The sequence below is a fragment of the Lissotriton helveticus genome, chromosome 4_1 (assembly GCF_964261635.1).
Source record: "Lissotriton helveticus chromosome 4_1, aLisHel1.1, whole genome shotgun sequence".
NCBI classification, from domain to species: domain Eukaryota; kingdom Metazoa; phylum Chordata; class Amphibia; order Caudata; family Salamandridae; genus Lissotriton; species Lissotriton helveticus.
The window spans coordinates 657,183,147-657,207,138 of NC_136063.1; the positions used below are offsets into that span (position 1 = coordinate 657,183,147).

The 23,992-nt window shown below is 49.0% G+C and overlaps 1 protein-coding gene across 1 annotated transcript in view; it reads right to left on the bottom strand.

The window, feature by feature from the left end:
- The window catches only part of RP1 (RP1 axonemal microtubule associated), a 1,491,030-nt gene that overhangs the window by 837,786 nt on the left and 629,252 nt on the right, over positions 1 to 23,992 (bottom strand). Inside the window, exons 14-15 of the mRNA XM_078686181.1 lie at positions 5,795 to 5,898; positions 3,892 to 4,068 (exon numbers count right to left, since the gene is read on the bottom strand). Coding sequence (XP_078542307.1) covers positions 3,892 to 4,068; positions 5,795 to 5,898 — 281 coding nt within the window. The remainder of the gene's footprint in view (positions 1 to 3,891; positions 4,069 to 5,794; positions 5,899 to 23,992) is intronic.

The following is a 23,992-nucleotide window of genomic DNA, read 5'->3' on the forward strand; positions in this document are numbered from 1 at the left end:
ACAACACGTGCAGCAAAAGCCCCAGGACTATTTTATAACCCATAGGAAAACGTGCCAAACTTTTCTGATTGCCGACCGAGGTAAATGCTGTCAAATCACGGCTATCAGGAGCCAAATTGTGACTATAAAATCCATTGGATATATCAAGTGTGGTTTTATATTTTATACGTAAGATTTAGTATTCCAACACCTTCCCTACTGTACATAGACTGGTGTTGGAATAGTAAATCTTCCTACTCCTAAGTCCAGCGCCCTCCAGCGCAAGTTGTTGTAACAACTTGCGTTGTAAAAACTGCGATGTTACATACGGCAATCATTTTGATTGCGTTGTAACATCACATATTCAGCTGTGGGTGGTCTGTACTGCAAACGTACGCACATGACTGTTTACATTTCTGTAATCCAAAACTATGCGATTCAAACCCTCCGGTTTCAATATCGGAAAAAGGGATTATTCATTGATGAAATACAGGGTTCAATCACACCCTGATATTCCAACAGGGTCAAAATTTCATTCACAGAAGCTTTTGCATCCCGCTTGATTGGATATTGTGCTTGTGGCTGTGGCATAGATCGTAAAGGAACCTTTATTCCCTCCCACCTGATCAGGATACACAGCCTGCACTAGGGCTAATGCCCATTCTGCTGAGTGAGCTTGCTTAGCCTCTTCAGAGACGTACCGGGAAAAACTCGGGAGTATCACGTCCTCCCATCTGAAAGAAGCCATAATGAATGGAAGAGGCCAAAGCGCCTCCGCCAACAAAACATCATAAGTGGAGGTAAGGTTGACCCAAAAGACTGCCTTAATTGTCAGTTTTCTATCACCTTCAATTTGGAGCACTACCTCATAAAGTTTATCAGGGGGTGCAACTCGTGTATCTGCTGTTTCCAGTGTAATGAAAGTAGCTGTTGCTCTCGCCTCCAGAGAAGGATGGAGTGCCACCCGCAATATGATAACTTCCGCTGAGCTGTCGAGGAGTGTCACCGCCCATCTCCAACAGTGGAGCAGGTTTCTCTCAATCTGAGGTATACTTTGCTGTTAAAGCAGCAACTTTCTTCTTCTGAAACGGGGCACGATAAGGAGGTTGTTTCTCCGGTTTGGCTTTTACATCAAACTGGCATGGCGGATCACAGCGTTGTTGAGTGGTCTCACCTTGTCTGCGATCCTGTCACTCTCTGCCACCGTACTGTGGATCCGATCATTCCTGAAAGGAACGAGGGGAGCGTGGATCAGGAACCTGAAACCTCACTGGTGTCTTAATTTGAGAGTGGTCACGCAAATTATATCTACGCTCAGAAGCTTCAGATTTTGTGAACCCGCACGCAAACTTTGCTTCTGCTGTTGCTGCCACGGATTTCTATACCAAGCCTTTTTAGGAAAGACTGGATGCCCCTCCTTTTCAGGCGGGGGCTTATTCTGTGTCTGAGTAAAAGGTCTAATTCCCAGATTATTGCGCCCCAAGGATTTATATACATACGCAATACACTTTGGGAGTTCACGTTGTTTATCCATATCAGCCACCAGCTCTAGGCCCTGACGCACCTCTAAGCTAACTGCATCCCCTTTGAAGTTAGCAAGAATCAAGTCGGACACAATAGGGAACATGCCAACTAATCTCATCCCCAATTCCAGGACAGCATCTGCCCTGTGTTCATCTTGAACCTTCTTAAGAACCGTCAGAAGCACGGTTATTTAGAGTGTGCCAAAACACAGCGAATAAACCGCCACAAACACCTTCCCCCAAGTGGTGCAATCAGCCAGATTGGGAATATGGCCTTTAGGTAAGCTCACTGTGAGGATCCTGTATTTATGCACATGAGAAGTATGTGGAAAAACAGCTTTGAGTTGCTCAAATTTTTCAGCCAACCAGAAAGGTAAATCATTGCTATTCTGAGGACCCTTCCCCATCACTGAATTAATCATGATAGGACTAATGACCATGCCACCACAATGCCCTGGTGGCTGAGCGGCACCAGCTGGTGCCGCTGGTATATTACGTGACATATATTGAATAACACTACTGTGTATATGAATGAAAGATGTGTGTAATATGAGTAGCTCTGCGTGTGTAACACCACGATAATTTAGATGTGGTGTAAATCCCGCCAAAATTGGCCATGTGGCTCCGTCGACCGATAAGGGGCCAGGACGGATCACTAAAACAGGGTGAGGAAGGGCACCATGAAACCATATGCTATGCCCAGGAGTAAAAAAACTTCGAAGCAGAAAGCTGCGTCCACCTCTATCACAAATAGAAAATCTGTTCCCGCAACCGGGACTCCATGTTGAGTCAAATGAGCAGTAACTGAGGCGTGGTTAGGTGTAGCAAAATTAATGGCCATTATAGACACTGTAATGCAAGCAAGGAGAATGGCAGCGCAACACTGGGTCAAGAACAAATAAAACGAAACTTTTTAAAATTCAAACTTAAAAAAGCTATAAAAACTCTGAAATAGGAGGTTAACCCCGCATACCACGAACGGTGAAGGGGTATTGTGGTCAAGCACAAGCGCTACTCAGGGGTCTTGTGAGTAAGTACCAGACCAAACGTTGGTGGCACCATGTTGCAGAGATTCTGCACATATAAAGAACTTTGTACAGGATTATGGGACCTCGGTGTATAGGGGCTAAGCCTTCCAACCACTGTAGTACCCAGAAGCCCAGGACCGATTAGCTAAAGTGTCTCACTCGCTCTCCTACACACTCACGAAGAAGCAAATGATTAGACACCCCAGAACACAACACTCCCGGATCTCTCAGGAAACCCAGACACACCTTTTCGCTCACACTCTCATACCTGTCCACAATAAGACCTGGCGAGACACGAATATAGTTTAAAATGTTTATTTCAACTATTGTGCTCTAACATGCAGTATACAGGCCACAACAAGAAGACAAATGCATAACACGAATATAGTTAGCATTACAGCTAGGCCATACATCATAAAGGGAGATGTCATCATATAAAGACGATGGAGAAAGGACTATAGTGCCTAAACTCCCTCCCCTTGGTAAAAAGAAGTATTATTATATAATAGAAGAACTCTGGGCTTTTCAGCAGACCCCCATACCTTTGACTATAGATGGTATTTCTACATCGTAGGTGCGTGTTGCTGTTCTCACCTGAAAGGTCCCTCTCCAAGTGTGTCTTACCTAAACATGTATCCCCATAAAATCAAAGTAGGAATCTCCAGCAGCAGTTGCATTAGTATGTTTTGTCTAGGTGCTAGGGCCTGACCACAACAAAATAATAAGGGCACTGTTTATCGACCTTGCTCACAATGTTCAGACTAAACTCCAGGAACAGGCAGAGAACGAACACAGCAGACGGTTCTCATGTGAAAGGCAAAAACCAAGTCCTGCAAAAATAAAGCCATGTAGTAACATGCGCAAAAGCTGCATCATGGCTGCAGGGCTCATGCTAACTTAGTGATGTCGACAATGTCCCCATCGGTCACATGACAGAGGGACTGCGACACATGCATTCTTTAAGAGTGCAAGCGCAAAAGCAATAAAAGAAAGTGTGAATGCAGGAGCATTTGGACAGTGGAAGGACACTGGCACTGCAAGCTGTACTTGGTCCATGCTCCTGGGCAAGGATGAAGCCTCAAGCTAATAAAGAAGTCAGAAGGCAAGGAGGCGATGCTGGCCAATAGATAGCAAGGAAACGAGAGTGATGTGGTAACCAACATGGTAAACAAAGGTAAGTAATCTACGGGCTCTAAGCCCCTTTTAATATTTTGTTGTATTTTACAAGAGATTTTGCAAGCACAGCATAAGCGATGTGCAGGTGAAAACTTCAAAACAGCAATCTCACAGAACAGGTAAAAAGAAATGTGCCTTGCTCATCTTTTGATATGTACACATGAATCCTGTTCTTGTCCTCTTACCTTCACATGGACAACAAATTCTTTGGAAAGTCCCGCATATCCTGTAGCTGCACCCTCAGCAGGCTTGCCTTCCGCGTTAAAAGTTACGGTGTGCCCAGGTGCTCTGACAGATTCTAGAGTTACACATCGATTCGGATGCACATGCAGTTGTAGCTCGCACAGAATCCCATAGTTATCCTAAGTCACCAAACACAGAAGCAGGGGAAATGTTAATGCATGGCCACTTCCCCTAAAATCCTGGGTTACAGAGAGACAGAATTAGCTATTTAATGAAAGGTACACATTCCATGATTCAAGCCCTGTTGTTTCACTTGGAAATGTAATTTTCTAATCTTGTGATTATAAAACAATGCATATGTTCCACATGGCATTGAAATGTGACACAAATAAAGGAGCTACACATAAACCATAACCAACCATCACATTTCCTAAAAGAAAAGCCAGGAAACAAGTGAATTATAGAAGGACTAATAATATCCATGACTAAAGATTGTGCAGGGAGTCAATGCACTCATGTAAGAAACAAGCCTTCTCTTGGACTCACAATCATGCCTCATAGCATCATTAATTTTGCAACAAGCTGGCCAGAAAGACAGAGAATAAGATGAGACTGAAGACCTCCCTGAAAGCTATAAATTCAGGGCGAAGCAACATTTTGTAATTTCTAAACTGTTGGGTGGGTTTGACTTTTAGGGGCTGATGTTTGTTTTCAGAAATGCGTATTGAAGCTCTACCTAACTCTGGCAATAGGATTTGGTCTGTAGACAGAGTGTAAAATTGAAGGCATTTGCTTACAATTTAGGATGACATCATCTGACTGAGTCCAGTGTCTTATGAAATTGTAAATGAGGCTGACAGCAGCTTCTTTCCTGGTAATGCAGCTCTGCTATAGGCTAACAGAAATAACTACCTCTCACTGCGACCCACTGGTAACCAGAGAACCTTTTATGTCCCAGAGAGAAAATGGGATGCTAGAAGGGTATGGGGAATGGTTGGCCTTTGGGTGTGAGATGTAGATGGTGAGGGTAGTATCAATCATGTGGGGGTGTCACACATATGGGAAAGTGCACTAGAAGGGCGTGAATTATCAGGGTGCAGCTTGTGCTTCAATGGTACACAATGAAAAGAGTTGGTCTAAACCCTGGATAGGATGGGATGGGGCATGTCCTCCCATCGCACTCCATTCCTGGTCAGTACATAAGTAGAAACAGACCACCAGGAGCAGGTGATGCAGTTGGTTCTCTACATAATAAGGGGGCAGCTCACGAATAGCCCACTCACTGCTTCACTGATGCTAAATAAAGCAGCATATGCTATTTTGACATGGGATATTAAGGACAAGCAAGGAAAGTTCTAGACATTTACCTAAAACAAACGATAAAGACAGTTGAAAGTGAAAAAAGCTTTGATGAAGTCAATTAAAACAGATGGGAGCCAATAGAAAGCAGACAAACTGACTTACATGTCAAAGATACTCAAGAACAAATGACGTGTGATACACATTGGAAGATAATAGAAGAACATGCAAAAAGAATCCCCAAACCTAGTCAAAGAAAACCAAAATGTTCCATGGTTTTAGCAATGCAGCACAACACAGCTCCTCTCCTTTGCTCCTTGCATGATCAGAGTTTTATTGTCATAACATGCAATAAATACTTAGAAAAGCAAATAAAATTTACATTAAAATAATACAATATCGGAGTTGGTAAACGATATGCCAGACTCAAAGACGATGCAATAGAAGTTATAAATCAAAATGTCCGCTCCAATTAAGCCAAACAGAAACACAACCAGAGAAGAAACGTATCCAGGACCAAAGAGGGAGATAAAAGGATGAAGTGTGAAAATGATTATGAGGTCATCGCTGAAGGGCCGCTCAAAAAGGAACTCTCTCCACCCCTACCATTCCAGAAGCGAAACCTTTGTCAATGGCAAGGGCGAGATGGCGAATCTGACGACTGGTAAACACTCTGATGCTTCCTCTTTTGACAGTCACGTCGAAAAAACCTAATTAGTAAAACAATCACAAAGAAACTTAGTCTTTTGTTTAAATCACCTCGAAGTCACATTTATTTCGTAGGATCGTGTGACTATTCTAATTTTTCACTGTGACAATAGCATGACTGTGTTTATAGTAATTCATCGAGGACCAATTTAACAAGACAAATGGTTCTTGGACAAATGAAAAAAACAAGTATTGAACCCGGGTTCAAATGTCGAGTTCACTCAACCACCTCTAACTGACAAGCTTGGGCTGTTTGGGCCTCCTACTGAGAACTGAGGGGGTGTTGACTCATGCCAGCTCTTCAGCTTTTCCTTAGCCATAACTTTCTCCAGTGTTGAAATAATAACAGCCATTCTGACTAACAAAAATATAGGAATTTCGTCATGGACGTTGTTGGACCTAGATTACCCAAGCCTACATATGGTAGCTTGGCACAGTAGTGGTTGCAGCTAAACTCAAGGCGTTGGTTAAGTGCTTACAAGACCCACTCACAGTAACTCAGTGATGAACCACTAAAATAAAAGACACAACACCAAACTTAGGAAAATACCAGTACCTTTTATAAAAATAATATACTTTCTGGTTCTTGTTTTAAATCAAGCAGTACACAAATAATTTACACTTTTCTCATAGCTCTCAAGTGACTTCTAATACTTTTCCTAGTCAGTAAATAAGAATCAAAGGTACATTGCATTTGGAAATTGCTTATAGTTAACTCTACCAGTCTACTCCTTTAATCACTGGTTACAGAAGGGTAAATTCACATTAGAGATTCAGTGTGTCATTTGCAGTGATATTAGCCTGCTTCAGTAGTTATTTTCAATAAGACATTGCATCAGTCTCCAGCATCACCACTCTGCATTCAATTCTGAAAATACCCTGATATATAAAACTAGACCTCAGCCTTAATTGACTTTAAATTCTGTAATATGCTCTTATTCCTCCTTTCCACAGCTGAGATTATTAATCAGAGCAAAGTTACCCCCAGTTCTCAGAACTTCCCAGGGGCCCCTATTCCCTACTCCTTACTTTAGCGTGGGGACGATGTTGTCCCAGTCCCCACGCGTCACCGCTGCCTTAAGGCTCCCTCTGGTTTCAAGATCTCACTGTCTCTTCCTCCCGCCGAGCCAGCTGCTTGCTCGGGGCTGGGGCGGTGGAATGACGATGATCACAATTCCCCCCTTCCTGCTCGCGTCAGCTTCTTTCCGTGACACTCGAGCGGGGAGGGTAAAGACGAAGCCACGCTTTGGCCTCCTTTCTGCTCCTCACCGGGAAGGATGTCCTCAAGCAACGCCCTCTGCGCGGCGGTCCACTCGACGATCCGGAGACGCTCCCTCGGCGCCTCTCCTCAGGCCAAACACTTCCTCACCGGGCATGCGCGGAAGCGCTCGCTCTTCTCCCGCCTCCTCCGGCGGCCGCTCACAGGAAGGACGCTACTCGCCTGGACCTGCTCGGTTACGCTACCCCTCTTGCCTTCAGGAGCGGACGTGCTCCGGGCATGCGCGGAAGCGCCTCTGCACTCTCCAAGCCTTGGGGTGATATTGACGCGGCCGGTGCCCCCGGGGTCCCGCAGACGATCGGAGCAGCGCCGCTGCTCTCCCTCAGTCACTTCCCTCACCGGCTCCAGGGGAAGGATGTTCTCCAGCAGCGCCCTCGCTCCTCAGGAGGTTTATGGCTCCACAGACCCACGACTTCACCAGGGCACGACAAGGAACTCCAGCCACGTCACGGGGCTCACAGCTGTTCCCCCACGCTGGTAGGTGCAGCGCTGGGCATTGGCAATTAGGGAAACCCTCTACTCAGAGCGACCTGTCAGGATTCGTTGGGGCTCAGTCTTAGAAGGGTCTTCCTTCACACGTAGCTTATTCTGATTCTCAGCAGTTGATGTTTGGGGAGGGATTGGTCAGAGGTTGAAGGGGGAACGTCTCTCTGTAGTGACTGTCTGCCTCAAAGACAAACTAGCTGCTCCCAGTGCGTCCACCTCCTCTCACCACTGCCTCACTCCTCCACACTTGGATCAGCACAAAATGGCTGCTGGTCACTGGCCTTATATAGGGTGGCCTGAGACCTGCAGAAGTCTCTAGTCAATTCTAGAAAGTTCCCTAATGTTATCCTATGGACCTGTCCTCCAGTAGTGTCCGTTATGGCAGTTGGTGGACACCATCTTAGGTTTCTGGAGATCCCTAGATTTTCAAGGGGGCTGACTAGGCCTCACAGGTTATGAGGGAAAAATTGCGTCATCGCCAAGGAACACCTAGCCCCCTGACAGCATTAAAAAATTCCCTGATGGACATATGTAAAAATAAAAATAGAAACTCTGGGAGGCTAAGGGGGACAAAAATAAATCATGATGGTTAGAGTCTTCCCAGAAGCAGACAGGTCTAACACACGTCCCCCCCAGCTGAAAGTGGGGAGAACTACCCAACCCCTTGGGAGTCCTCATCACTAAGGCGGAAATACCTGGATAGACCGTCTGCGTTGGCATGGTCTGCCCCAGGTCGGTGTTCCACCCTAAAGTCCATTCCCTGTAGGGAGATGGACCACCTTAGCAACTTGGGATTCTCCCCCTTCATTTGCATCAGCCAACGAAGGGGGCGACGGTCAGTCTGAACTAGGAAGTGCGAACCAAACAGGTAGGGTCGCAGCTTCTTCAGAGCCCAAACCACAGCAAAGGCTTCTCTCTCCATTGTACTCCACCTCCTTTCCCTGGGGAGTAGTCTCCTGGACAGGAAGACCACGGGTTGATCCAAGCCCTCATCATTTAGCTGCGATAACACTGCCCCAATGCCATGTTCTGACGCATCTGTTTGGACAATGAATTCTCTAGCAAAATCAGGGGCCTTGAGAATGGGAGCGGAACACAATGCTTGTTTCAAGGTCATGAAGGCTCGCTGGCAAGCCTCCGTCCAGACTACCCGTCGGGGTTGCTTCTTGGAAGTAAGTTCAGTGAGGGGTGCCACAATAGTGCCATACCCCTTCACGAAGCGACGGTAGTATCCAGTGAGGCCCAGGAAGGCTCGGACCTCTGTTTGAGTCTTGGGGGGCTCCCAGGCGATGATGGTCTCAATCTTTGCCTGGAGGGGCTGCACCGTCCCTCTGCCCACCAAGTGACCTAGGTACACCACCGACCCTTGTCCGATCTGACACTTGCTGGCCTTGATGGTCAAGCCAGCCTGTTGCAGGGCATGAAGAACAGCTTGCAGGTGCTGCAAATGGTCCTCCCAGCTGCTACTGAAGACAGCAATGTCGTCCAGGTATGCAGCAGAAAAAGCTTCCATTCCCGAAAGGACCCTGTTCACCAGCCGCTGAAAAGTGGCAGGGGCATTCTTGAGCCCAAAGGGCATCACACGAAATTGGTAGTGTCCCTCAGGTGTAGAGAAGGCTGACCTTTCCTTCGCCTCCTCGGTAAGGGAAATCTGCCAGTACCCTGAAGTTAGGTCAAAGGTACTTAAGTATTGAGCAGCTCCCAGCCGGTCAATAAGCTCATCCGCCCGTGGGATAGGATGTGCATCAGTTTTAGTCACTGAGTTCAAGCCTCGGTAGTCCACACAGAATCTCAATTCAGGTGTGGTGCCTGGTGGGGCAGCTTTTGGTACCAAAACCACCGGGCTAGACCAAGGGCTACCAGAAGGTTCAATCACCCCTAGCTCCAGCATCTTGGCGACTTCACTTTTGATGTTGGCCTTCACCTTGTCCGACAGCCGGTAGATTTTAGATTTCACAGGTGGGCTGTCTCCTGTGTCCACGTCATGGGTACACAGGTGGGTCCTACCTGGGACAAGGGAGAACAGGGGAGAAAATTGCTCCAGGATCTGGCGGCAATCACTTTGCTGTTCAGAAGTCAGGGATGGCGAGAGAATCACTCCCTCCACTGATCCATCTTTTTCTTTGTACGAGAGAAGATCAGGGAGAGGTTCACTTTCTTCTTCCTCTGCTCCATCGGTCACCAGCATTAAGACAACCTCGGGCCTCTCATGATGTGGCTTGAGACGATTGGCATGCAGCACCCTGAGGGGCTGCCTCGGGGTCTTAAGATCCACCAAATAGGTAGACTTCCCCTTTTTCTCCAAAACCTCAAAGGGGCCTGTCCAACGGTCCTGGAGGGCATTTAGCTCTCCAGGTTCCATTACCCACACTTTCTGTCCAGGCTCCAGTTCCACTGGGTGAGCGTTGTGGTCATACCACTCTTTCATAACTGCTTGGCTGGCCTCCAAGTTGTCTGAAGCCTGCTTCCACAACTTAGCCATTTGGCTCCGGAAGGCCAGCATGTAGCTCACCACGTCCTGGGGAAGCTTCCTGGGAGTCTGTTCCCATCCGTCTTTCACCAGGCTGAGAGGTCCCCTTACAGGGTGCCCGTACAAAAGTTCGAAGGGGCTGAAGCCCACTCCCTTCTGTGGCACTTCCCTGTAGGAAAACAAGAGACAGGGTAGGAGGATGTCCCATTTCCTCCGTAGGCTCTCAGGTAGACTCCGTATCATACCTTTCAAGGTTTTGTTAAACCTTTCCACAAGACCATTGGTTTGTGGGTGATAGGGAGTGGTAAACCGATAGGTAACGCCGCACTCCTTCCACATGGCCCGCATGTATGCTGAAAGGAAGTTAGTCCCCCTGTCGGAAATGACCTCCTTGGGGAAACCCACTCTGGTGAAGATCCCCATCAGGGCCCTTGCCACTGCAGGTGCAGTGATGGTCCTCAGAGGTATTGCCTCTGGGTACCGGGTGGCATGATCCACCAAAACCAGTATGAACCGGTGTCCAGCTGAAGTTGGTGGATCCAATGGCCCTACAATGTCGATGCCCACCCTCTCAAAGGGGGTGCTAACGACAGGTAGTGGTTCCAGGGGAGCTTTTAGCTTCACCCCAGTTTTCCCACTGGCTTGGCAAGACACACACGTCCGACAATATGTATCCGACGCCACTTTCATTCGAGGCCAGTAGAAAGGGGGGACAAGCCGGGCAAAGGTCTTGTCCTGTCCTAGGTGTCCTGCCAATGGTATCTCATGAGCCAGTTCCAGTAGAAAGGCTCTAAAGCATTGAGGGACCACCAAGGCTCTGGCTGAACCGTGGCCAGGTGCCTTGGGTTCACTGTAGAGGAGTCCATCCTCCCAGTAAATCTGGTAGCTCCCTTCAATGTTTCCCGCTGCCTGGGCGTTGGCCTGTTGCCGCAGCCCCTCGAGAGTAGGACACTCTTTCTGAGCTTTGCAGAACTCTTCCCGGGAAGGACCTCCCTCCACATGCCATTCAGTTGGGATGGGTAGGTTTTCCAGGGAAGCAACATTCTCCCCGGTGGACTCCAGATCCACCTCCGCAGGTGGTCCAGCTGTCTCACGAGGTGGAGATGTCGAGGCAGGGTCCTCCGGCCTCCTGTCCTTCTCCTCTCTGGCAGCCGGCTGGGCCATTGTTCCAGGCTCCAGCGTCAATGAACTCCCCCTTCGGGCAGTCGCGGACCTTGTGCTGACACAAGTCCAGTCAGGGAGTCCCAGCATCTCAGAGTGAGTCTGGTACTCCACCCTCCTCCAAGCATTGTGCTCCATATCATTCCCTAACAGGCAGTCAACAGGCACGGCAGGGCTTACGGCAACTCGAAGTGGACCTGCAACCCCTCCCCACTCAAAGGGAACCTCAGCCACAGGGTAGTGGCCCAATCTGCCGTCAGCCATTACGGCGGGATGGAGTACATCTGGGATGACCTGCTCTGGAGACACCAGCTGACTCCTTACCATAGTCATGCTGGCTCCTGTGTCTCTCAGAGCCTCCCCTCTACGGCCATTGATGGTGACCCACTGCTCATACTTAGTAGTATTAGAGGGCAGCTGGGTCTTGGGAACCATCTCCTTATCTCCCAGGGACACTAAGGTGACACCCGCCCGCTCCCCTCCATTAACCAAAGGTATCTCCTCCCCGAGCACTACACTAGTGATTCCCGGGGCTTTTCCTCCAGTGGGAGGGGGTGGTCTTTTTGGGCATCTCACATCTCCTTTATAGTGTCCCACACCACCACACTCAAAACAATGAACAACCCTTGGCTGCTGGCTTTGGCCAGGGGTAGGGTTGCGAGGGGGGTTACTCTTGGGGATGAATCCTCTGCCCCTTCCTTGCGAAGTATTTTGTGGCCCTTTTGAGAACTCCCTCTTAGTTTCCCCTCCCTCTTTCCTCTGGGGGGCGCCCTGTCCTTGCTTCTGGGAATTCCCTCCAGTCCCCTTAGTCGACACCCGGGTACTAACCCAGATGTCTGCCTCCTCAGCAAGCTTCCTGGGGCTGGTCAGCTTGCTGTCCACCAGATGCTGTCTTAGTTCGGGAAGACACTTCTCGAGTAGGTGTTCCTTGAGTATGAGGTCATATAGTCCCTCATAGTCTCCTACTTCGCTGCCTCTTACCCAACCCTCCAGGGCCTTCCTGGAGTAGTCCAAGAAATCTACCCAGTTTTGCGTGCCCAGCTTGTAGCTGCCCCGGAACTTTTGCCTATATTTCTCAGGGGTCAACCCAAACTTCTTGAGCAGCGCTGATTTCATAGCCGGATAGTAGGTCTGTTCACTCTGGTCAAGAGCCAACAAAGTATCCCTGCCAGTGGGGGGCATGTATTTGTATAACCCACCTCCCCAGTGGACTTCCAGAATCCCATGGGCCCTTAGCGAGACCTCGTAGGCGGCTAGCCACTTAGCAATGTCGTCACTGGGTACATAACAAGCCATAATATCTTTTGGTAGGTACGGTCTAGGTTCTTTGATGTTGGTCTGGGTATCGCTGCCACCATTCTCTGATTTGGGGGATCCTCGGTTTAGGGCTTGTAAATCCATCTCTTTGATGGTTCGCTCATGCGCCAACCTCCTATCCTCCCTTTCCATGTCCATCCTGGCTAGTTCTATTTTCAACCTCCTCTCCTCCCTCCTATCTTCCAGCTCGGCTTCGGTTAAGCCCCTGTCTGAAACGCTGCTGGTTGCCCTTGAAGGTAGCCTGGGACCTGTCAGAAGATTCCCTCTCCCCATTTGGTTCAGCAATGCAGCCTCAGTAACAGTGTCCCCATCACCCACTTCCGTTTCTGGCTCCTCCCTTAGGCGAGCTTCTAACCATGCCCTTATGCTTGTCAGCAACTCTCCTTTCTTGGCACCTTTATTAAAAAATACCCCGTTCTGCTGACACCAATCCCTGAGTTGGGCCACAGTATTGGCTTCCAGCTCTTTAAGATTCACCTCCAGCTTTGCCATGGTATAAAATTACTCACAGGAGAAAACCACGAAGTGACCTGAGGTTAACCTCCACCCACCACCAGAAGTAAATTTAGAAAAATCAAAAATTAGATTAGGAGGGCCGCAGGGAGAAAACTCCAGGTGGGGTCCCGTGGTTGGCACTGCGTTACTACTAAGTGAGTGTAAGCACAAATCCGTGATCCCACCGCTGAAACACCAATTATGTTGGACCTAGATTACCCAAGCCTACATATGGTAGCTTGGCACAGTAGTGGTTGCAGCTAAACTCAAGGCGTTGGTTAAGTGCTTACAAGACCCACTCACAGTAACTCAGTGATGAACCACTAAAATAAAAGACACAACACCAAACTTAGGAAAATACCAGTACCTTTTATAAAAATAATATACTTTCTGGTTCTTGTTTTAAATCAAGCAGTACACAAATAATTTACACTTTTCTCATAGCTCTCAAGTGACTTCTAATACTTTTCCTAGTCAGTAAATAAGAATCAAAGGTACATTGCATTTGGAAATTGCTTATAGTTAACTCTACCAGTCTACTCCTTTAATCACTGGTTACAGAAGGGTAAATTCACATTAGAGATTCAGTGTGTCATTTGCAGTGATATTAGCCTGCTTCAGTAGTTATTTTCAATAAGACATTGCATCAGTCTCCAGCATCACCACTCTGCATTCAATTCTGAAAATACCCTGATATATAAAACTAGACCTCAGCCTTAATTGACTTTAAATTCTGTAATATGCTCTTATTCCTCCTTTCCACAGCTGAGATTATTAATCAGAGCAAAGTTACCCCCAGTTCTCAGAACTTCCCAGGGGCCCCTATTCCCTACTCCTTACTTTAGCGTGGGGACGATGTTGTCCCAGTCCCCACGCGTCACCGCTGCCTTAAGGCTCCCTCTGGTTTCAAGATCTCACTGTCTCTTCCTCCCGCCGAGCCAGCTGCTTGCTCGGGGCTGGGGCGGTGGAATGACGATGATCACAATTCCCCCCTTCCTGCTCGCGTCAGCTTCTTTCCGTGACACTCGAGCGGGGAGGGTAAAGACGAAGCCACGCTTTGGCCTCCTTTCTGCTCCTCACCGGGAAGGATGTCCTCAAGCAACGCCCTCTGCGCGGCGGTCCACTCGACGATCCGGAGACGCTCCCTCGGCGCCTCTCCTCAGGCCAAACACTTCCTCACCGGGCATGCGCGGAAGCGCTCGCTCTTCTCCCGCCTCCTCCGGCGGCCGCTCACAGGAAGGACGCTACTCGCCTGGACCTGCTCGGTTACGCTACCCCTCTTGCCTTCAGGAGCGGACGTGCTCCGGGCATGCGCGGAAGCGCCTCTGCACTCTCCAAGCCTTGGGGTGATATTGACGCGGCCGGTGCCCCCGGGGTCCCGCAGACGATCGGAGCAGCGCCGCTGCTCTCCCTCAGTCACTTCCCTCACCGGCTCCAGGGGAAGGATGTTCTCCAGCAGCGCCCTCGCTCCTCAGGAGGTTTATGGCTCCACAGACCCACGACTTCACCAGGGCACGACAAGGAACTCCAGCCACGTCACGGGGCTCACAGCTGTTCCCCCACGCTGGTAGGTGCAGCGCTGGGCATTGGCAATTAGGGAAACCCTCTACTCAGAGCGACCTGTCAGGATTCGTTGGGGCTCAGTCTTAGAAGGGTCTTCCTTCACACGTAGCTTATTCTGATTCTCAGCAGTTGATGTTTGGGGAGGGATTGGTCAGAGGTTGAAGGGGGAACGTCTCTCTGTAGTGACTGTCTGCCTCAAAGACAAACTAGCTGCTCCCAGTGCGTCCACCTCCTCTCACCACTGCCTCACTCCTCCACACTTGGATCAGCACAAAATGGCTGCTGGTCACTGGCCTTATATAGGGTGGCCTGAGACCTGCAGAAGTCTCTAGTCAATTCTAGAAAGTTCCCTAATGTTATCCTATGGACCTGTCCTCCAGTAGTGTCCGTTATGGCAGTTGGTGGACACCATCTTAGGTTTCTGGAGATCCCTAGATTTTCAAGGGGGCTGACTAGGCCTCACAGGTTATGAGGGAAAAATGGCGTCATCGCCAAGGAACACCTAGCCCCCTGACAGCATTAAAAAATTCCCTGATGGACATATGTAAAAATAAAAATAGAAACTCTGGGAGGCTAAGGGGGACAAAAATAAATCATGATGGTTAGAGTCTTCCCAGAAGCAGACAGGTCTAACAGACGTCAATTCACCAAAATGCCTGGGGTAGCGGAAGTGACATCATATACCCTTTGACCATAATGATGTCACAGGAAGTGACATCATATGACCTTTGACCCTACATCGCCCCAAGAAGTGGTTATATAACCCTAATCCTAATCCTAATGAAAAGGGGGGGCCCTCGGCCCCCCCCGCACGCATGGCGGCGCGGCGACCGTCGCCCCCACTGTCTCCTTGGTCGCCATTCGGCGGTGGGGGCGTGCCCTGGGGGGCGCGGCCCACCGCCGATTGGCTGGCGGCCTCCTTGACCCGGATCCTGGGAAGTGGGTCCGGGTCAGGGGGGGCGGGCTATAGGAGGGGCCACCTGGCCCCTCGGGAATAAAGAGATAGGGAGCGCCCAGGAGACCCTCTTGTCCCTGGACGCTCCCTCGCCGAAACGGTGTGCCCCGCGCTCGGGGCTTCTTTGTTTTTTTTTTTTTTTTTGCTTTCTTTGTTTTGTAGGAGTTCACGGGACCAGCCTCGCGGGGAGGCTCCTTAATTCTGTTCTTGTTTTCCAGGTAGAAGAAACGAGCAGTGAGGACCGAGCAGCGGTGTTGTAGGCTCGTTATGGGCAGAGGGAGCACGCCGGTGGTCGAAGACTTGAAATCGCAGAGGGAGCAGCCATGACCGGCGGGGCGAGCAGGGCGGCGAGTGAGAACCTTCCGAGTCAAGCAGAGCTCCGTATCACGGGACGGATCGTGTCTCACGAGGGCATCCCTGCACACAGCGGCACGGGGACAAAAGTTAAGTGGCGGAAGCAAACGAGATGTTTGGCGTGGGGAGCGTTTGTTGTAGCTCATCGCACTGTGTTAAAGTTGACGGCCCTGCTGTGTCCTCGCTTCAAAGAACTTGTAGCACGTATCACTTTGGCTATGAATGCACTAGCTTGATGGCAGGCCTATTACTTTGTTGAGACTTGTTCACTGCAGCTCATGTCTGGCCTGGGAACGTGGAGCACGCGCTGCATTAGTTTCACCCAGGAACTCTAGTCTTGGGACCCAATGTAATTTTTGGGGAGATATCAAATTCTCACAACTGCCTCAAAGGTGTTTTATTATGTCGGCAACCATAGGATCCCCCTTTAAAACGCTCTGACCCTCAACATAGGAGAATGATTCGGAACGGGCAAGTTTCGCGGAAGGCGTATTCTTTATGCCTTCATGGCACATCCGCTCTCGTCTGGGTCGGAGTAGTTCTAAGGGCGGTAGCCGGGTTTCAGGGGTCATGGCAGGGGGCTGGGATGTAACCTTTACATCTCATTTAGCCTTACCGATCATGCCTTCACAGCAAAAGTCCTTGGGAGCTGTTTGTTACGTACAGGTTGCACGGTAAAGGCACGTGTGGTAAATATGCAGTTGTTTTTTATAACCGTGTTGTTAAGGCATTTGAAGTAATCGCATGCATGGTTCCGTCTTCAGTTTCGATATTTTGTCTTTTATATTGTTTGCTATCGCTATTCTAGTTTCAATATTCTGGCTGCACACCACTGCTTCGCCATTCCTTTACTTTCACTAGGATGTGTGCCACAGTTTCACCGGTTTGCCTGCATTACGTTCCGGTAAACCTGTAGCTGCACGGTATTGTGTACACTAGCGTGCCCCAGTTTCACCAGCATATATCTAGTATCTCTCCTCGGATTCACCGGGCTATACGAACAAGGATGCCTTCAAAATCGTAGCAAAACTTCACCAGTACTACCAGAAATGGTCGACTGGTAACTCTTTGGGGTTAAAACCAGGACTAATTGCCTTTCCAGATCTGTTGTTTCTCTTCTTTGCTAATGTCCTGTGGGTGGCTGTGAAAATAACCCATCTTGCTGGCTAACTGAGACGTATCTTCCATTAGTGCAGCAGGTGCAATGTCAACGTAGCCCACTGGTCACTGATTATTGTTGTTTTGTTATAATTCAGACTACAGCCGGGAGAAGCCCATTTCCTTACTTGCACTGGGGCCCACAGCCCACTGATCGGGTTACTGCTGGCAAACGGAGAGCGGCTCTTCACATTGCATAAGTGGAGGGCGTTCGGCTGGGTCAGCGCTTAATTTGAGAAGTGGTCTCTGGTGCTCGGCACCGCACTTAGTTGGGAACATGGGCACTATAACAGTCTGCCACATGGCGATGCTGTGTGTGTAATTTAGAGATGAGCAGAACCACAGCTGTTTATTAATTCAATACACATTAAACACTATTAATCCTGACACCCAAGCCATTCGTATAATTTTAGGTCCTGGAATAATCTGAATATTCAAATTTATAGGAATGTTATGGTTGGTAGTTGCATAGGTGTGGTTAAAACTGCAGTGGCTTCCTGGCAAGGGCTCTGGCAGATATTTGTACAAATTAAGCACCGAATGCTGGAAATGTGTTTATGTCCAGTCCCTTCCTATCATCCTTAAATGATGTTTTTAGTTCATCTTCTGTTGTACCCTGCACTTTATTTCACACTTTTATCCTGTGAAAGTATCATGTTGCTGTATATTGCCCTTCCTGGTTGGGAAAATAACTCTGCTTGTTGTCTATATCTATAAAGATATGCACCATAATTTAAACTTTTATCAATTTACAGGAATTGAAAGTACGAATAGTGCAGGTTTGCCTGACGGTGTAATGTAAATATGGTGCCCGTGTGAAGCGCTCCAACACCTTCTGGTTGATTCTGCGCGATATAATGATGCCAAAAATAAGTAATTAAATTAGAAAATAGATAAAGTATCGTCTCTGAGGTGTGGGTGACCGAGTGGGACTTGTTCGAAAGGTGTCCTCATAGCTGCCAAAGTTTGTTGAACTTGCAACTTGACTGTCATTACAGTTTGTTAAATTGGAGACAACTGGTGTTAGCATTTACAATCTGTGGCTGTGGATTTCTCTCATGATAATTTAGGCATAACTAATAGTTTTCAAATTTGATACTGCGGAGGCTGAACTTATCCTGACTTAAGCTAAATAGCAGTATAGGGATGGATAAGGAGGGAGCTTGAGTTCAAAGTAGGGTCAGTGCCTTTCTTGAGTTGCTTCAGATATATAACAGTTTAATAACTCTATTTCCTACGTACATTCTTTATGTGGGTTCCCTTAGCTTCTCATTCCATGCACGATTGGGAGATGGAAACCAATGTTAATGACAGTGGGAAGTGGGAAATGCCTAGAAGTAGTCGTTGTGAGCGACTTAGCATCAGGAAGGCATGAAAACATAAAAGGTGTTTTCACTCCATATCACCATGATCTGACTGTGTCCTGTATTTGGGGTGAAGCTTGACTAGCAACACGTAATGCTATTGGCGTTTGTTTTGAGTGGGGACTGGCTAAATTAGAAATCTTCATGCCATTTTTTCATAGCTTTTTAAGGGCAAATGCCCAGTAATCCAGGCAGGTGCAATTTTCTGAACCATAGCATATACCGGACATTTGACTCTTCTCAACTCTGCCCACCTTTCGACATGTGTCAGGGGTTAGGGCTTATTATCCGACAGAGAGTGTAGAGCAGGCTGTCCCAGTTCCATGGTACTCAGTGGGGCACAGACACAGAGCCTGAAAGTAAATGTTAGTAGTAACATGGGATCAGGTCTCTCCAATAGATCACTGCACCGCAGGGGGGACTAAAGCTATTTAGTTATAATACGACATCTCCACACCAGTGACACGTGAGATTGCAGCACTGCTTCACTTAGGAGCCAGATGGGGATGGGAGAGTCCAAGCAATATTCCAGAATTCACGTCCAGGGATCTCAACAGACCTCTACAGCAGTAGTGCACAGTAGAGGACGAGGTACTGACAAGAACGGTCAATGCCAATAAAGATGCAATGGGTCACGATGCAAAGGTTAATCTACATCTGAGGTGCTGTTCATTATCCTAGGGGGGGACATTGCACCAGTCCAAACGACTCTTCATTGAGGATAGGTTAAAGCCAACTTTATTGGACAGCCATCCTAGTGGTAGCTGTATTGCGGGCAGCCTCCAGGCGAAGTCTTGAAGGAATGTAGAGCAGCTGGCTTTACCAGTCTATATTGGCATGGATGAGTAAAGGAGAAGGGAACAGGTGGATAACAATATATGTATTTGTTTTAAACACATTCCTTTAGTTCCTTTACGAGGCTATAGGCAAGAAATTACAGTCGGTAAACTTATTCTAACACACAAGTAAATGGGCACAATATACGTCGAGCTTATGTTGAGATTAGAGGCGAGTAATTACAGTCTGTAGGCCTATATAAATACGTGGAGCTATAGGGGTGTCCCAAGGCCAGATATCAATAAAGTGTAGGGGAACGACGAATGGCATAGAGACAGGGCATAGAGCCAGTAGAAAGACTACCGGTGGGTCCTGATAATGCTACACACCCTTATGTCACACCTATAAGGTGCCCAAGAGCCTAGTGGCAACATCACATGGTTCTGGGGATGCGTCTGGCTATGTCCGGTTGGCTAGGATGATGTTTACCAGAAGCCAAAGTGGCGAGCGAACAGGGCCCTTGGGCCAGCTTACAGGGGGAGCTATGGCTTTCATTGGAGCCACAGGCTTATTCTTAGCCAGGGTTATGTTAATAGGCACCACACGGTAGCAAGAAGTTTAAATGCGCTACGGGTGTCACAAATTGAGGCTGCTGACCACTCGCAACGGAGAGTAAGGTGGGGAGTGCTCCTGGGGTTCATCTCAGCTAAAGCCTGGTATCGGAGGGCATTGAATACAGACGGGTGGGTCAGCTTTCGTTAAGAAGCCAGAAACATTACCTAAATATACAATAGTATGGCACGGCATTTCACAATGTGGATTGTCCTAAGGTAACAATAGACGGGCCATTACATTCAGGGGGACCACAGGTCGACGCTTTCATGTAGGTCATATTACCAGACACCCTTAGGTAGCCCTAATGTAAATGTCAGCAAGTGGCATAAAGCCTAGCATCTGAGTACGTGGAATGCAGGCATGTGTGGATCAACGTGGGGTGTGAAGTCAGGAACATTACCTAAATATACAGTACGATTCTATGGCATTCCACACCGTGTATGGTCCTGAAGTAACAATGGTTGGGCTATCGCATTCATTAAGGACCACAGGTCTAAGCTTACATGAAGGGCTTTCCACCAGGCACCCGTAGGCAGCCATAACGTGGATGTTCGCAAGTGGCACAAGCTGTCACTTTACTAAATACGAATGAGTAGTCATCTGGCGCTAAGGTTATCTAAAAACTTACTTAGCAAGTAAGTGATGCTAATGTAAGACTAGCGCGTGTACAGCAGTTATCGCCAGAAACACTAATGGTTTGTGTTTATCTTTTCCACTTATGTATGGCCGGGTCCATGGGGACATCTGGAGTGCTCCACATCACAACAGCTGCAACAGGTGGACAGCTCAGGGGATGCTGGCGTCAGTCACGGCCGGGTCCAGGGCGGATATTGGAGGGGTGCTCCACACCGCAACATCAGCAGCGGGTGGACGTCAAAAGGGAAGCATACGTCGAGAAAGAGGACACCAAGGGCCCAAGTGTTGCTGGCAGGTGTAAGTGCTACCCATTCCCTAAGGTGGAAGTGGGAATTGTCACCCAGGTTTTCTTGATCTTTTCCTGGTTCCGGCAGTTTCTCCAACCTGTGACGCAGGGGAGGAACTCATCACCTGAAGGGGAGGTGCTACAATGTGCCAGCGCAAGCAACAGGCTGGACGCGGGACAGGGAAGAGTTGGTTTGGGGGACTGTGCCTTGGTCAGTTCAGTAACTTCTTTCAGGGACTCTTAGCTCAGCAGCCCGACCCCCCGTCAGTGGTGATACTTCACCTAGGGGGGACTGACTTGGCCAAACTTGGGAGGTTAATACTCATTGATGGGTTCATCTCCACTGTGGGTGGGTCTTCAGGACTTGCCCGGGTGGCACAGTAGTAGGGTCTCAACCTATCCCGTGGTGGCAGGGGCGAGGGGCGGACTCGGTCAGGGCGTTGAATCACTCGATAGAGAGGATCAACACACAGTGAAAAAATAAAAATTAGTTCAAGCCCCCCCTCGGATGCAGACGATCCACTATGGGTGTATTTGAGGTGCATAATTCTACCTGGTGAGGGGAGTCCATTTGTCGGAGGAAGGAAGGGTCCTGTGATCTGATAATATCAGGGCCTAGTTGAAAGGTTTTGATAGAGTGAGAACTTTCTAGGATAGGTCAAGGCAGGGGGAGGCCAGATCGTCGGTTAACAATGCTGGCCTGTGGCGGTAAGGTCATTATCGGTGAGCACATATTTGAGGTCTGAGGGGGCGGGCATCATCCTATGGAGGTTCCCGCCCAGGGGGAGGGGCCTGCGGGCCACTCCCAGAACTCAAGGGGCAAGGTAATAGATGCTGCAAAGCAAAGGAGCGCGGGTAGGAGTAGTTCACGCTTTCCTTAGGCTGGTAGCCACCCCGCGCACGTGGACTCATGACGCCACCGGCGCAGAGTAAGGGCCCTCCTTTAGTGGGTAAATGGAGTTCAGGGCGTAGACCGGGCAATTCCCGGGGTAACACTGCGCATGCGCACATCCAGAGGGGAGGCGCAGCTTGTAGGACCTGACACCGGTAGTGACCCTGCCATATGGCCAGAAATGTACAAAAATTCTAGATGAGGATGTTTAGTCTAAGTTAGGAAACAACATGTATTAGAGTTTTGTTAAAGTCAGGCTCTCAAACTTGTTGCTAAGAATTATGTACCTAAATGTCCTGCTGAATTTTTGTATACATTGTTGATTATGCAATTAAAACCTTTTTTAATTTCATACTTTAATAAATACGGCCGGGCGACTAGCGCCCGCCTTCCAAAAAGTAAAGACGTCTCGTGTCCACGTTCCTGGGTATTGGGTGCCGGATTGGGGGGGAGGCGGCAGCTAGTCGCTGACCATGTGAAAAGGGGGGGCCCTCGGCCCCCCCGCACGCATGGCGGCGCGGCGACCGTCGCCCCCACTGTCTCCTTGGTCGCCATTCGGCGGTGGGGGCGTGCCCTGGGGGGCGCGGCCCACCGCCGATTGGCTGGCGGCCTCCTTGACCCGGATCCTGGGAAGTGGGTCCGGGTCAGGGGGGGCGGGCTATAGGAGGGGCCACCTGGCCCCTCGGGAATAAAGAGATAGGGAGCGCCCAGGAGACCCTCTTGTCCCTGGACGCTCCCTCGCCGAAACGGTGTGCCCCGCGCTCGGGGCTTCTTTGTTTTCCCACCCACCATCCCTTGGAACAAAAAGTTTTGTAGCAGTTCTTATGTCTGGTTGAATGGTAAGTTTTGAAGGTACGGTCCACGGGTCTCACAGGGTAATAGGGATGGAATTGTTGGTATATTTTGTTGATGCTTTTGTCTAGGAATTTTTTCCCCTTTTAGCAAGTCATGTGTGAAGTGAATTTTTTTTTTTTTTTTGTAAAACAGTTTTTATTGCAGATTCCAAAATTCACACGATGGTGTTTACATAGTTTTGTTTGCGCGGGACCTTAGCGTTCACCATGGAACCAAATAGTATGTACACAGCCTCGTAACCCGCATCCCTGAGGCCGGGTGGCAACGATTGCAATTAACACTTGTCCACATTACTCAGTGGTGGCTCATTCAGTGGTCAACCGCCTTCTGCTTTTAACTTTTTTTGTAAACCAAACCCTCCCCTCTAGCATCTCAATAGTGTGTACTACGATTCCTGGTGTCGTAGGGGCAGTGTAACTCCCTCCCCTCCCCCCTCGTTCCCCCCCCCCCCTCCCCTCCGGTGTGCTGCGGTGTCCAGTGCCTGTTTCCGGTAGAAGTGCATTGAAGTACGTGGGCTAGCTACGGATTGTAGAGTAAATCATGGAGTGTGTGTGTCCGTGGTAGGTGCCGGGATCGGCATTGCCTCCCCTTGGATCCCGGGGTCATCTATGTCCTCCTCCTCCTCACTCTCCACTGCATCGTCCCTGAGTGCCTGGACCAAAATTTCCCATGCTAGCGCTGTTTCCTGAGCTTTCTCGTCTGACCCTCTACGTGCCAACTGGTATCTGATTGTGCTTTCCGCTGCCGCCCATTTCTGGAATTCGGCCAGCCATTTCCGGTGTGTTGGCGCCGTCTTTGATTTCCATCCCCTGGTAAGTTCCCTCTTAGCAATAAGTAGGCCCATGTCTATGAATTTGCTCGTCAGATTAGTGTTGCGTGTGTGTGGGAACCAGTGTAAGATTGTAGTCGCACTGTCATATAACAGGTCCCTGTCTGTGGCTTCGTTCAAGGTGTCGCCCACTTCCCTCCAGAAGTCCTGTAGGTACGGACAGCCCCGCAGCATGTGCAGTAAGTCCGCGCCTAACAGCGCACATCTGGGGCACGCTGCGTCTTCTGCGCCAAAGTATTGTGATATTTTCTGCGGGGTAAGGTAGGCCCTATGAAGTATGTAGAGGTGTATTAATTGAAAGCGGGCGTTTCTGGTGCTTTTCCTGGCCCTCCGAACCAGCTGAGCCCACGTAGTGTCCGGGATTTCCTTCTGCAGGTCCGTCTCCCATTGGGTTTTAAGTCGCGTCAGGGGTTGTAGATTAGCCTCGAGTAGTCTAGAGTGTAGACATGTGACTGCCTTAATCGTTCCCGCAGCCATCATTGTGTATTGGCATGCAGGTGACGTTGGAGGTTCAAGCAGCCCTTCCCCCCAGTGCGCCTGGATCACGCGCACCACGGCCGCATGCAAAAGATAATCACCCCTAGGAAGGTCGTACTGTTCCTGC